The following is a 15,423-nucleotide window of genomic DNA, read 5'->3' as shown; positions in this document are numbered from 1 at the left end:
CCTTTAGTGTAAATAAATTATTTGAAAGTCTAAAAATGTTGAAATAAAATTATTGTATTTCAAAAGCCGATTCGTTATTGAGAAAGCAAATCCATATATTTTATATCACTTCTCATCTGAAGAAGAGACCTTAGTGCTGGTTAGTCTGGTGCTCCTATTTAAAGGTAATATCTGTGTAAGAGACCTTTGTAGTAGCTGGCATATATGTACAGTATATAGGCTACATATTCAGCTGACACTGTTAAAAGGTATAATATTTGTACTATTAAAAGTTGTACTATTTATACCTAATAAAAATTGATAAACAGAAACACTCTTTTAAATTTACAGAATTATATATATATAGAGAGAGCGAGAGAGAGAAAGAGAGAGAGAGAGAGATAGAGAGAGAGAGATCTTTCTATATAAATACAAAAAGTCTATAGTGTGTACAGTATTTTAAGAATTGTATAAATTCTTAAAAATACTTTACCCCCACAGCTGAAACAGCTTGACATCCCTAAGGCTGCAGAACATTGAAGAATAAAGTATGGAATAATGTCGTAAACAGACTCAAAGGGATTTTATTATAGTCTAACAAAATGAACATCGTTGTGGGACGCTAACAATTGATGGAGAATGTAAAAAAATATATATTTAAATCACTGGAGACTGCGGCTTTGTTTTGTAAATGAAGTGTTTGTTAGTGGTGCCGTTAGTTTGTTAACCATGAAACTAAACTTGGCATTAAAGGAATATATTGCACAGAGTCAGGGATTATGGAACAGCTTCCACAGTAGCTGAATAAATAACTCAATTACAGCAAATAAAGAAGTCCAATGAGCAAGCCGCTGTCAATTAACTGTTGGAAAGAACAGAAAACGACACAGATATTGAAATGCTGGTGGTGTGTGTGTTATTCTGGGGAGCGCTTCTTAATGCTATGTAGATGTTAGATGAGGATTTAGTGTAGGATTTTCCACCATTGCTGCTTGTTTTAGCAAGCTATAAGCTCGAGTCTCCTTAGCAGCACCTAAAAAAGATGATCATAAGCATTAGAGGTTTTGAATTCAGTCGTGGTCTGAGATTATGTATTTTACTTGTAGCAAGCTTGCAGATCACATAGTTCCCCAGCAAGTGTCTTTGATATATATATATATATATATATATATATATATATATATATATATATATATAACTGCCTCCTGAGGAAAATGGGGGGGTTATAAAACGCCATGTCCCATGACATTATCAGTGACTCATTATGTCATTCAAGTCCTGACTTCAGAGAGGAACAAAGAAATCTGTATCTCAAAGCCTTGCTTTTAATTTCATATTTATGAGCGTGTTGCTTTGAAGTGTTTATCTGGTGGTGTGCAGAAACACGAGCAAACGCAGCCTGTGACTGTGTCCAAGTGTCTAATTCGCTAAATACTCACCCAGCGCCTTCACAGGCTAACCCTTGCGGCACAAACATTTTCAGTATTGTAAAATAATTCCCTTTGAATTATATAATTTCAACTAACAGTAATACGTGGAGCAACAATGTGGGGTTTTTTTTTCAAGAATGTAAGCTGATTCAACAAGAAAAAAAGGATATTGTGACATTAAGAACTTACTTCCGTGCCTCTTTAGTTAACAAATAAAGGTATAAAGGTTTTATTTAATTGAGAATACCGATCTTCCACATGACAAGATACAATGGTGTGGTTTACATGCAGTTTAGACACCCCAAATTCTCCATTGTCGTGATAATGTGATGTAGCGCACAATATAGGAGGAAGCGCATGGCCAAAACATGTTTCGGCTTAAAACAGTGGATTCTCACGCTAAAAATCAGAGCAAATTGACCAGAAACTATGTTTTTTTAAGTCTGAAAGCCATACCATATGTTCACAAAACTTCAGCAACTTTCTATTATAAATAAAAGCTGTACAAAGCAGTTATTTATTATAAGCAACATCAGCCTGAAAGTAGCCATGACAAGATTCTTTGACCAAATTGAAATAATAATAATAATAATAATAATAATAATAATAATAATAATAATAATAATAATAATATGAGGGGTTTTCATTCAGACTGTTTTAACGCAGCCCTTTGCATACTACGACTACTACTACTACTACTACTAATAATAATAATAATAATAATAATAATAATAATAATAATTATAGTAATAATAACAAAGCCCTTTGCAAAGTACAGAAATATATTTCTTATTGACACTTTTGCTATTTTCCTCTTTAGTGATCGGATAGCTGATTGCGACTTTTCAGTCCATTAGCAATTAGATAATGTGCAATTCATGTTACACTAGCTTTAAGAACCATCTATCATGTCATCTATAGAGTTGAAATAAAATCTGAAACTTGAAAAAGAAAAGGAAAGAAAAAAACAGTTGGTTCCACAAATTTACCAGTATATTGGATCCAGAATAATACAATATATAACAACATTCTGCTGGTGAAAACCTTGCCTGTGGAATTGAGATTCAGGTATTTTATTATTATTATTATTATTATTATTATTATTATTATTATTATTATTAACGTAAAGTGCTGGATTTTAGATTTATTTGTAGACTACCACAAGGATCAGAATTGCTGAAGCTACCCTTCTGTATGGAAACCTTGATATATCGTATATGTAGGTGTATACTATGTATACAAATACATATGCAGTCTGTTTTTTTGTTGTTGTTGCAAATAATACATGGATAGTGTAAAGGGCTGTCATGGATTTTTAAAAAAAAAATTTAATCTATGTAATGCTATGCTTTGGTTTTAGTTTTCTTTGCTTATTTTATTTTGAGGCAGGCTGCACTTGTGCTTCTTCAACTCAATCAAAAAGCTGCACAATATCAGTAGATGCGCAAGACCAACATGAAACGCTGACAGATGCGTTAAAATATACTGTACCCTCCCGGATTTTATTATTAATAGGGTCATTTGCATTTGGAAGGAGAATCTCTCTCCCTAAAAGAAAGGTACATGTAAACCCAAATCGGAACGGTACTGCCAAAACAGCCTGGCAAACGGGGAGACTTATTTTTATTTATGCATGTAAATCATTACATTCTGCTCCTTTCGTTTTAAGTTTAGTTTCATGGATAACACACTGCTCTTTTGACTTTTCCATCGTAATCCTAGTCTTTTTGGCTGAACGTTAACATTCCATAAATCATGTGACACACAAGGCAGGCCTTTTGCTGACATTAATAATGCTGTTATCCAGGTGATGTTGATTGTAGCATTAACAACTTTTGCTGAGGTTAGCATGTGGGGGAGGTAGTTTTTATAAAATGTGTACAAGGAGAGCTGGGGATAACTATCAGCAATAAATCACAGCAATTGTTCTGACCATACCGGAATAAATTAAACACTTTTGTTGAGTTAAACTTTACAATAAAGTAAAAAAAATGATAATTATAAAAAAATAAGGTAACATGCTTTTGACAGTTTACAAATGCATACAAGACTTTTACATTACCGGCACTGTTATGTACAGAGCTCACTGTATTGTAAACCCTTAATTTATGACAGGCTTTTTTTGTAAGTGTATGTAAAGATAATACATACATGCAGCTAATCTTACCTTGAATATGTTCTTCACAATAGAGTGGCATGTGTACAACAATAAGAGGCTAGTTTACCTTTTCTCATGTCAGGAACACATTTGAACACAAGCAGTTGGAATCTGTTTCACAGGAACCATTGTCACAGAGTTAACCAATAGTGTATCATAGTGCTATTTGGTTTGTTTGTCTTTTCCTGGTGTCCTTGATTTGAAAAATCGTCCAGCGTCCTTTGGTACTCCCATTCCAACTGCTGTGTCTCTTATGGGTCCTGGAATTGTGACTCACATGATTCATTACAACAAAAGATATTTAAAGGGTAAGCATGACGGCAAGCTGAAAATAATTATCAAATAATAATAATATTCCCTATAATGTGGTCCCTTTATTACCAAGAACTTTAGCTGACCACTATATACAAGTTAAAAAGTACCATGAATACAGCTTTATGGCATTTAACACACCATTAAATGTATATGCCTTTTACGTGCTTCTACTTTATGAATTTATCCTTCAGTGTTGGAGGGGAGAGGGTGTATTTCGAAATCACAAAGTCGTTTGACATTGATTTCTCCAAATGGCCTCTTCATTATATGCAGAATTAATTTTAAGCTCATTTGAAGGTGTTTCCAACAGCATTAGTATGCTGTAGCTCTCATCGTTCTCCTTTCTTTGTGCACAGACTCACCTTCCTTTCAATTCCCACCCTTGTCCCTGCTGTTTCTTTTGTTATTTGCTCTTGAGGTAACTTTCACACTTTCTTGTCTCACCAAATTATTACAACCACCACAGTTTTTAAAATGCTGCTTTCCCTTAACTGCATTAACGTAAGTTACAATTGACTCGTTTATGGTGCAATACAGAATTTTAAATACACAGCCTAGCTTATTAACTTTCATGACCTAAGATGTTTCTAAATATGTTTTAACATTTATGTAGGATGTGAGCTGATTGTCACCCAGCTAAGGTTAGCTTGTATTGTACAGCAATTATTTATATATGTTTTGCATAAGATGGCTCTCATGGCTCAAAGCTTTCACGCTTTTTTTTTTTAATCATACATTTTATTTATTTTTACATTACTTACCAGGGCTGATGCTTTGTTCGATTTACGCAGCGGGAAAACTACTTTTTTGTTTGAGATTTGAGAAGGAGAGGAAGCTTTAAATAGAGGTGTTAGGGTCCAAATGGTCTCCCGTAAAGGGCTTGGTGTTAGAGTTGCATGAACAAGAATAAAAAAGCAGAGACCTGCAGCAGTCCTTCAAGGCCTCTTCATTATTCCAACTATAATTGTTCTTGAAAATGGAATCACAGTCTGTGTGATTTAAAGCAACTCTATTCCCTGTCTACATAGTTCAAAAGGCAGTTTTGAATATATACTAGTGACATATTCTTCTGCATGTCCGTTGGTATGTGAGACCTGCTCGTGATGAGCCTGAATGATTGATCCATTTGAATATTAAACTGGATTTCACAGACCTGTCTGTGAGAGAGAATGAGATACTCATCTGCACAGAAAGAAATACCTCATTAATTTAGCAGGAATTATGGGTTTTACTTCACAGCTCCTTCACCTGTGCACCACTAAGTATTGTCTCTGAATATGAACGTTACTGTGATTAATGCCAATAAACTTTTGAACAATACGACATATATTCTTTTTTATTAAGGTTATATGTGAAAGTGATCTTAACCTAGGTTCTGTAATAATAGCGAACAATCTCCTCAAATCGGGCTCTTCAGTCCAACATCCAGATATAAACATGTCTTTAACACACCCTTGAAGTATGTAAAATGTGAAACTCTCATGGTAACATCAAATATGCCCTGAATTGAAACAGATACATTTGTATGCTTTATTGAAAGTCACCACAGGACTTGGATATATCGTGGGTCGTAAAGTGCTGCTGTATTTCTCAGACACATGCTAATCTCAATATCCTTTGCACTCAGCTATTTGAACTTGGGCAATTTTGTTTTATTCATATTTTTCTTCCCTGAGGGGGCTCAGAAATAATTTGCACAAACAAAAAATGTGTGTTAAGTGAATTTGTATTCTAAGAAATAATCTACAGTAAGCTAAATTTGTCAGGCGCCATGTAGAGATTTCATAGTATCAGGAAATCAGTCTAATCCGAGTTTGTTTTAACAAGAATTGACTGTATATGTTTTCATGATACAGAAAGATTCTGTGTTATAATTTCATACTTTGTGTGCAAGGCGTCTTTTGTTTTTACAAGAGATGTCATCTTGTGCAGTTTGGTTGGATCTGGCTGCTCAATCCGTGAATACTTTCTGTTGTAATAGGAAACGCCTTACACACGACATTACTTATTATAAACCACAAACGGGAATATTGTACCCAGGAACCTTATAAAGGAACATCCAAAAAATGGTGTTAAAAAAAAACAAACTGTCATGTTCTATGATCAGGATGACCTTTATACACATGGAAAGATAACATTTTGACAAGTCCTCAACTGTGATTGGTTGATTTGTCATATGTGATTTATAATTCAAGAAATAATGTACAAATAATGGTATACTTTTGCCCAATCTAGAAATACAAAAATAAACTTAAATTCAATGACCAGGAGCCTTCTGAAGACATTGAAAAAGACTTCTAGTCAAAACGTTTTGTTATTGAATTTAAGTTTATTTTAATATTGCTAAATCTATCACTATTAGTATTGTTTAATAGTTATGGGGACTACTGAATCTAGACTGGACAAATCACTCAGAAAGACAGCAAAACAAATATGTTTCCGTCTGGTGTATACTAATAGGTACATAACAGTTGAAGTACTTTTAAACAAGGAAAGAAAATAATTTAGGAAACTTGACCTGAAACTTGAACAATTTATCACTATTACAATTTTTATTTTGTATTCATTTATTTCATTTCTGTTTGTTCCGTTTTGTTTTGTAATGATGGAAAATTGTTTCATTGGCATCCTTTTTTTTATTTTTTTGTCCGTTGTTCTGGATTTTTTTTTAGGTAACTTTACGCTGGCTGAGCTGGGGATTTGCGAGCCCACCCCCCACCAGAGTGGTTATAGCTCTGACATGGGGCTGCTGCACCAAGGCTACTCCCTGAGCGTGGGCTCAGACGCAGATTCCGACACGGAGGGCGCCCTGTCTCCAGAACATGCCATTAGGTTGTGGGGAAGAGGAATAAAATCCAGGCGCAGCTCCGGTCTTTCGAGTCGTGAGAACTCCGCCCTTACACTGACAGATTCAGAAAATGACAAGTCTGATGATGAATCAGGTAGGGACGTTTCCCATCGCCTTGTCTTCCTTTACCCTTGTTTGTCAGTGACAATGACACAAGTTTAAAATAAAAAAAAAAACGTACCACAGTTCTTATTAAAACCCAATTCTCCAATAAAAAGCCACATTTTGGATACCAAATAGACAGTTCAATTAATGCCTTATTCATAATGAAATAATCTCCCTACATCCTGTATTGTGTTACCAGTAGGTATAATTCTTCTCTTTACTTCATATAATGGGATTTGCAGTTTTGCATGGTATGCTCTCTGCCACAACACTAAAAACTTTAAATAACAACTTGTTTAATAATGTATTTTAAATACTTTTCATTACACATTGCATAATATAAATTTATTTAAAAAAATGCATGGTTTCTATTAAGATATTACAGTTCAAATTGTATTTAAGGTGTGCTGAAAATGGCTTGAATACACATTGCATTATCTCTCATTAGTACTAAAGCAGTTCCAGAAGTCACCTATTTTAATTTCACGGTCTGGTTTTTATTTTTTTTAAATTGTATTTCCACTCAAGTGAAGCATATTATTCCTGGTACTGCAATATATTCCCTTCTAATGTTACAGTATATGGACTAGAAGCCTAGTCCAAAGTCCTGTTTTAAAATAAACAAATGCATTTCTTCTTCCCACTTATGCATTGGCTGGTTTGCTTTCTCTTGGGATATTAAAATAGTTGGTTCTGTACTTTAAAGTAAACCGCTTCCTGTGCTGTAGGTCCAGTGGTCTAGCTGGTGTCATAACATGTGACCTACAACAGGAAGTAATTGGGTACCAGCAATCAATGGGTAAACTTCAAAACTATTGCACTGTATTTAAAAATACAGTATGCACATCCAAGATAAAAAGAATATGCATATATAAATGGAAAAATGTAAGGGGCATCATTGCTAAGTTTGCTAATGTATAAGCAAGGTAAGAGAATTGATGTCAAGCTTAGCTCTATCATTACTTACTATTCAGTGCCACTTGGGATTGGCAAGTTTAAACTACACCTTTTTATTTCAAATGGTGAAAGGCTCTTTAAAGCACAACATACTATACAGCTCTGGCCACAAGTTTAGCATCACCCTATAGAATTAACAAACTGTGCTTCATAAAGTCGAATGAAACCTGCTGAATAATGTTACGTTAGCATATTGAGTTACATACCACTTTGTAGTTTTCCATATTCCTAACAGAAAACTGGCAAATTGAAAAATGTGAAATTTTGAAATGTAACATTAAATACTGTACTAGTATCATGGCTTCCAGTAGACTTTTGCAATATCATTTTGTAGTTTCTTTGATTGCATGATGTTAAATAAAATATCTAAATTATGTTCATATAGTTTCTTTAATTTTTATGTATTTATTTATTTTTATTATAATGTCTCAATCCTAAAATTCTAGGTGATGCAAACCCTTTGGCCATAGCTGTACAAGTAATGCCTTTTGAACAGAATGCCAGAGGCTCAGTATTGAGTCTGGAAGGAGCGACCAGCCAGCTCTTAAATATTAGGAGGCTGTGTGGTCCAGTGGTTCAAGAAAAGGGCTTGTAACCAGTAGGTCCCCGGTTCAAATCCCACCTCAGCCAGTGACTCATTGTGTGACCCTGAGCAAGTCACTTAACCTCCTTGTGCTCCGTCTTTCGAGTGAGTAGTTGTAAGTGACTTTGCAGTTGATGCACAGTTCACACACCCTAGTCTCTGTAAGTTGCCTTGGATAAAGGCGTCTGCTAAATAAATAATAAGAATGTTTTGCATGTGCGTACCACCTACCTCTAATTATGTTCAGAGTAGCTCAACGCGATTTATAGTCAGACACATGTAAATTTAATGAACAATAAGTCAGCACATTAAAAGTCAGGAATTTGAAAAGAAACACAGAAGAAAGAATGGGATTTTAAAGTTATAGAATTGGATGTTAATTAACATTAATTATTTAAACTGTTGACAGAGAATGTGCAAAGCGACATTCTGAATAGAACTAGAATTTTATTTTCAATAGGAAGATGATTATTCTTTATTCTAAATTAGAATCTGTTCATTGACTAACATCTGTGGTTTAGGTAAAATACGCATTTTGCAATGCATGTTTTGGTGTATTTATTGGCATGTGAAGTAAAATAAATGCTCTTCAAAATGTATAAATCAAATTTAAGAATTGAAAGCAGCACTGCCTTTTTTTGTTAAATAGCTATTTGAATCATTTAAAGTTCAATTATACTATAATTGTTCCATTTGAAATAATAATAAAACTGCTCAACACTACATAGTCAGTCATTATTATACACACATGCAGATTAGTGTTTCAATTGGAACTAAAGCACAGAATGTCTATCTTTTAATGAAAAACACATTCTAATTATTGTGATTGTAATTCGATTCAAATGTGCTGCTTCCAGTTGTTTTTAAGCAGAAAATCCAATAGCACATGTGTCTTAAAAAATAAATCTATTCAAATCGCTCAAAAACAAGAGAAGTAGCCGCATATAGAATTGTATTAGTCTTTTTAAAATATTCGATTCAATTCAGGAAAGCAAAATAAACCATTGATTGTGATTTTTCTCATTTTTTTTTTTTTTCTTTTCACCAATTTTGAGAGATCAACAACTCCATTTGATAAATGCAGTTGTGTATTGACTGTAAACCAGTCTGATGCACATTACAGTATATTGTTTAATGTGTTCAGGTGTGTGGATTGGGTTTGAAACATTTGTTTTTTTTCATGTCAGGGGATGCAAGAGAGGAGGCTTAATCACAAATGTAGTGTCTGCCCCATTTAACTGCAGTGATATTGTGGCACCAGAATCTTCACAAGATTAAGCAGCTGCATAGTTGGTAATGAATATTAGTTCTAACCCATGCCTGCTTTCAAAGTATATAAGTTTGTATTTAACACATATGAAATATTACCATGGGAGCTCCGATTTATTTCCATTGTTATGTGATAAATGTTTTTTTTTTTTTCTGATATCAAAATTGCATCTGTACACAGAATGAAATCCCATCGTGCATGGTGTGTGTGTGTGTATGTATGTATGTATATATATATATATATATATATATATATATATATATATATATATATACACTGTATATATAGACTGCCTTTTACTGTAAAGCCTTTGCTAAGCTTTGTTCCTTAGTAAATGTGATCGAAGTGATACCAAACCATAACATTTTGAAAGTAGTGTTGTAAATAATGGTGGCAAACAAAATTTTGTCAAAAAAAAAAAAAAAAAAATTAAAAGCTACCAATAGAGAGGGTCTAACATTACTCATTTATTTATTTATGTATGTATGATTATTATTATTATTATTATTATTATTATGTTTATTTTAAAACTGCATTTGTTAACATCTGTGGTTTTTGAAAAAAAATTAAAATAAATAAATAAATGCTCAAGCTAGGAAGACTTTGATGCGTTTCATATAGACTGACTGGCTAATGAGCTCCAGTCATTTCACGATCTGAAGCCCAACAAAAGAACAAGACATTGATAGGGGTCAATGGATAACGTGGTGGCAGATATAATGAACACAGTGAGTCTGTGCCTGGTTTATTAACATACATTAAAGTACCTGCATGATGTATTAATATGGGATGCTCATGCAATGGAGCCCACTGGATTTTACTATAGAAAAACACAGGGGTGCTATTTGTCACAATAAGAAAATAAGCTTTGGTAAATAAATAAATACAACCTGTGCTTTTCTGTAATTAAAATAAAATTATTATTATTATTATTATTATTATTATTTATTTCTTAGCAGACGCCCTTATCCAGGGCGACTTACAATTGTTACAAGGTATCACATTATACATTATTTCACATTATACGGATATCACATTATTTTTACATACAATTATCCATTTATACAGTTGGGTTTTTACTGGAGCAATCTAGGTAAAGTACCTTGCTCAAGGGTACAGCAGCAGTGTCCCCCATTGGGGATTGAACCCACGACCCTCCGGTCAAGAGTCCAGAGCCCTGACCACTACTCCACACTGCTGCCCACTACTCCACAATGCTAAAATGGAGCTTCCATAGCCACAATATAGATAAACAAGCAATACGTTTAAATAACAGTGAACACGGAGTGCATTTATTCATTTCTTACACTTTTACTATCATCAGGAAAGCTAGATTTATGAACTCCTGTACCATTATTTTGTACTTGTATGTTTATGTAAGTGAGCTAATTCTCTGGTGTTGATAATTGTATTGATTGTGTTACTATTGTTTATTTATTCATGTATTTCTTTATTTTTTTAGTTTGAGATGCAGGTTTATTAAAAAGTGCATTAGATTGATTAAATGTTGTCCACACCATTAAAAGAAGAACCAGTAGCTGAAAATGAAATAGAATGAAACGTGTCAGTAGAATAATAATTCTCTAGATTAACTCTGATGTCTTTTGCATGTCTTGAACACTCAAAACTAATGTGCAGCATTGATCTAGAGGATTATTGTGTGTTGACAGCACTGTTGCTGTATTTGATTTTGAATGTATTTATAAGTCACTAGTTTTGCTGAGATTCTAACCCCACAGCCATGTTGCCACCATTCACAAGCTGTTATTTCATTGTAGTTACAGTAGGTAAACAAAAAGTACTAAAAAGGCAAAGAGTTTTCTACTTGACTTAGGGGTTGATTTGATCAGCCAATATCCTGCCAGGATACGAAACTGCAGAATTTTTCAAGATTTTTACAGCATTGGGTTACCACCCTGCATTGGATCAACCATAAATCCTGGTGCTGTAAAATGCTCTGAAAATGTCTTTCCGTAGCATAGGTTGATCAACTCATTCGTTTATCCGCTTACATTGTTGATTGAGTGCTTTGAAGTTCATGTGTCATTTAAATTAACAGTTATGAGGCTTAAAAATATATGTTAAACCCTGAGAGCAACCCTAGTGTCTCATAAAACCTTTAATGAACAATAAAGCCCGAGCCTGAAGAACAAGGCATAGGGCAACTTATAAACCCTTACTTACAACATGTAGAAAAGTTATAAATACTTAACAGTTTTTTGTAGTGTCACATTTAAATAAATGTACAGCAGGTTAAAACCTTTTTTTTTTAAATGACAGTCTGTGTGTATCAATTTAGAACTAAGCACCAAGCTTTTATGTAATCCTGCATCATGCATCGTCCGCTGTTTTTTAAGCTACTGTTTTATTGCACAGATTTAGAAAAGTCAGTCTAATACCAAAAGACAAGAAGGGAGGATTAAAACAAACAAACAAACAAAACAATGTGCTCTACCAGTCACATGGCAAATGAGTCGCCAAACCAGGAATGTATGTTGTCATTTCAAGGAAGGGATTATTTCCACTGTTCAAAATCACCACACGCCAGCCCGTCTCTTTTATATGTAGTAGATTCATAAAGTGATGTGCTTTAGCAGAGTAGGGGGGTGGAGGAGAAAAGATGTAGTCCAGGATGGTGCCGCAGGACTACATTCCCCAGAATGCCACAGAAGTGAGCCAGGATGAGGTTAGTTTAGCACTACATGTGGGAGTTTTGTTTTTGCTTATTTATTTTTATTTCTGTAAATAATAAAAGTGCACGTAAATGCTTTAAAAAAAAATACCGTTCTGTGTCTGCTGATTTTAAAGGGACAAATGCGGTATCTATACAGTGATTTAAAACGTCACTGTCACTGTTTTCAGACTCAACGATGTAAACAAATATGATGGCTGGAATATAAACTGGATTATGCAGCAATCAGCAAGCTGCACGGAGAGCGGGACACCCAAAAAAAAAAAAACTAACTACTGTATGCGGTATGAAATCCAAAAACATGTTCAGTTATTTATTTACGTGTGCTGTATCAGCTATATTTAAACCAAATATTTAAAGTCGTATTTACTATCCAACCTTGCCTCGCTTATTTACTTGACTGATTCATATACTAAATATGTACTGCAGACTTAGCCACAGTGGAAAATGAAATGCCTCTCGAGAAGACTACTGTTACCTCCTGCGGCTTTGGGCATTGTAGCCCCCTGTCGGTAACAATAGTCTTCCCTCAGGTCAATCATTTTCCACTATAGCCCTCTTCTCCAGTCCATATTTACTGTGCTCAGCATGGGTAGAAAATCCGGACCCGGGAACCCAGTGTGAAAAATATCCGGATACCCAGGTCTTTTTCAAGGTAACGATTAAAAAAAAATCACATATTAATGTTGTAAGTGCATGATACATATTTAAGTACTATATAGTACACATACATTTAGTCCCTTCAGATCGGTCTACTTGTGTAGCCTTTAAGTACTGGAAACATCGTAATAATAATAATAAACCATCTCAGTTTCAATACAGTTATTAATGTTAAATGTGCTTCATGCTGCAGGATTCTTTGCACATCTATTGGCCATATTCCGCTATTGTTGTTTTAAAACATGGCATCCAAGCAAAGCAGCATTATGTGAAATTTCTTTACCAGGAGAAAAGCAGGAGAAAACGGAATATGCAAGCTCTGCCAAGGAAATATTTCATTCAAAGGAAGAAGCACTAGCACACTTACTTAATGTGCTCCACAAATATTTTTTATTTAACCCAAAACAAAATGGGTAAACATTTCGTAAGTGTGTGAGTAATGTTTTTCTCACACTGATTTAATTTTATACTTTGTACCTTACGCAATTTGGAGTGTGTATGCTTTTTATTTGTATTTTTAAATTAAAGGCTAGTTATTTGATCTTTTTGGTTAGGAACTATATCTGTGCAATAACTGTAGATATTGGAGGCCACACGGTTATTATTAATGGATCACAGAGTTCCCACTTACATATTTATATATATTAATTTTATAGTATTTCAGCTCCATACATGTATTTATTTATGCGCTGCCACAGACCTCTAAATTAAAGCCATACCCAGCTGCTTTAAACTTCCAACTTCGCTTTAAATGCTTTAATGTGGGTGTTACCTGACAGATCCCATGTCTTGCAGCAATTATACAAAACAGAAAGAAATGGAACATACAGGTTTCTTCATTAACTCTCTGTGTAACAAATGATACCAGAGGAATAGCTTGACAAAACTATTTGATCACTGGACTGTGATGCATCGCCTACACTAATAGTTCTTACAGTATATCCATTAAAAGCATTTAATAGCAGGGCAAAGGGTGTACATCCTTATCAGATCCCATAGAGTTAGATCTATTGCAGGACCAGCATGGCTCTGTGTTCCACGACGTGGTGTTTCCTAACAGTAAGAGACCAGTTCTTTGCATTATTATTCTAGATAGATAATTGCTGGTGTAAAATGTTGTTACTGCTTAAATTATTTTCTAGACAAAATTATATAAAGACCCACATGCAGCATTCGAAATGCTGGTTTTCATAGTCACAAAAGAGGTAGCGGGTGTACAAACACTGTGTTCCACCTGTGTGACCATATGATTGTGTTTGAGTAGGCAAATGTGGTTTGATACAATATTTCACATTGAGTGACACATTCCTATTGCATAGTTCTACATTAAGCAAAAGGATGGCAACATGGATAACACGCATGGCAAGTGATGATTAAGTATCACTGTATAGGCCTGGCATCCAAGCAGCCTTATCTAAACCCTCCCACTGAAAAGCATCACATTCTGATTTATAGAGCAAAGCCATTATGTTCTGAAACAAAGATTTCCAAACAGAAAAATGTTCAGCCAAAGGCTTGTTTTGATTACAGAGGCTTTGATTTTTTGCAACATACTGAGATCATCCAATGAACGAAATAAGATTTAGAAAGCAGCAGAGTATCACTGCAGCCCTACTTTCAAGGCACTCAAACAGCGATTAATATTTTATGAGCTCTGCTTGGTTTCACAAGGTCACTTCAATACAGTATTGTATGTGTGAAAGCTGTAGCAACACAACATGGCTTTTCTTTTTATAGTGTATATCTAGAACATTATTAGTAGTATTTAAATATGTAACCAGGTGAGATTTACTACAATGCTGTGCTATGCATATGAGCAAAGAAGAAATAGAATTGCAGCTTTTCAGTTTCTCTAAATAATGAATAAAGAAAACCAATTGGGCACCTTTAATGCTTATCGTTAACATGCTGAATACAAGACAGAAGTTATCCTGTCGGCTAATTGAAACTAAAGAATGTGTTTTCAGGATGTGTACGTGATTTGAGGGTTGAACAAATGACAAGGGGCTTTATTGCTCACTGAAAGTTGTTATTTATTAAACAAGGGGAACATTCAACATCTGTTGTATTAAACGTGTGAGGGCAGAGGGCAGTAGTGTTTTAATTAATGAGTACCATCAGAGTTCTTTGACTGTTGACCTCTAGAATGACAATTGACCGGTTTATGGGCAGCAGTGCAAGCAAGTTTTAGTCATGTGACACTGTCTTAGCTAACGGGATTACAGTGTATAATTAACAGATATTAATAAATAAGATGGACCATACGTAACATTCTCCAAAGCACATTATAGTACCTCAATGTTCCACACAGTTTCACACAACTAAGAAGAAAAAAAAGGGCTATTACTGTTATATTAGTGTTGTATGCAAATAGTAACATTATTATGGCCCACCCTGTTTGTATGCGTATATGTATGTCTAAATCT

The 15,423-nt window shown here is 34.4% G+C and overlaps 1 protein-coding gene across 3 annotated transcripts in view; it reads left to right on the top strand.

The window, feature by feature from the left end:
- The window catches only part of LOC131699625 (teneurin-2), an 842,004-nt gene that overhangs the window by 541,129 nt on the left and 285,452 nt on the right, over positions 1-15,423 (top strand). For all 3 annotated transcript variants that reach the window (XM_058996766.1, XM_058996767.1, XM_058996765.1), the window contains one exon: positions 6,555-6,824. In XM_058996766.1, coding sequence (XP_058852749.1) covers positions 6,555-6,824 — 270 coding nt within the window. The remainder of the gene's footprint in view (positions 1-6,554; positions 6,825-15,423) is intronic.

This window comes from Acipenser ruthenus, chromosome 23, assembly GCF_902713425.1.
Source record: "Acipenser ruthenus chromosome 23, fAciRut3.2 maternal haplotype, whole genome shotgun sequence".
Taxonomy (NCBI): domain Eukaryota; kingdom Metazoa; phylum Chordata; class Actinopteri; order Acipenseriformes; family Acipenseridae; genus Acipenser; species Acipenser ruthenus.
The sequence above is the reverse complement of the archived record's forward strand: the minus strand, read 5'-3'. Positions and strand labels throughout refer to the sequence as shown.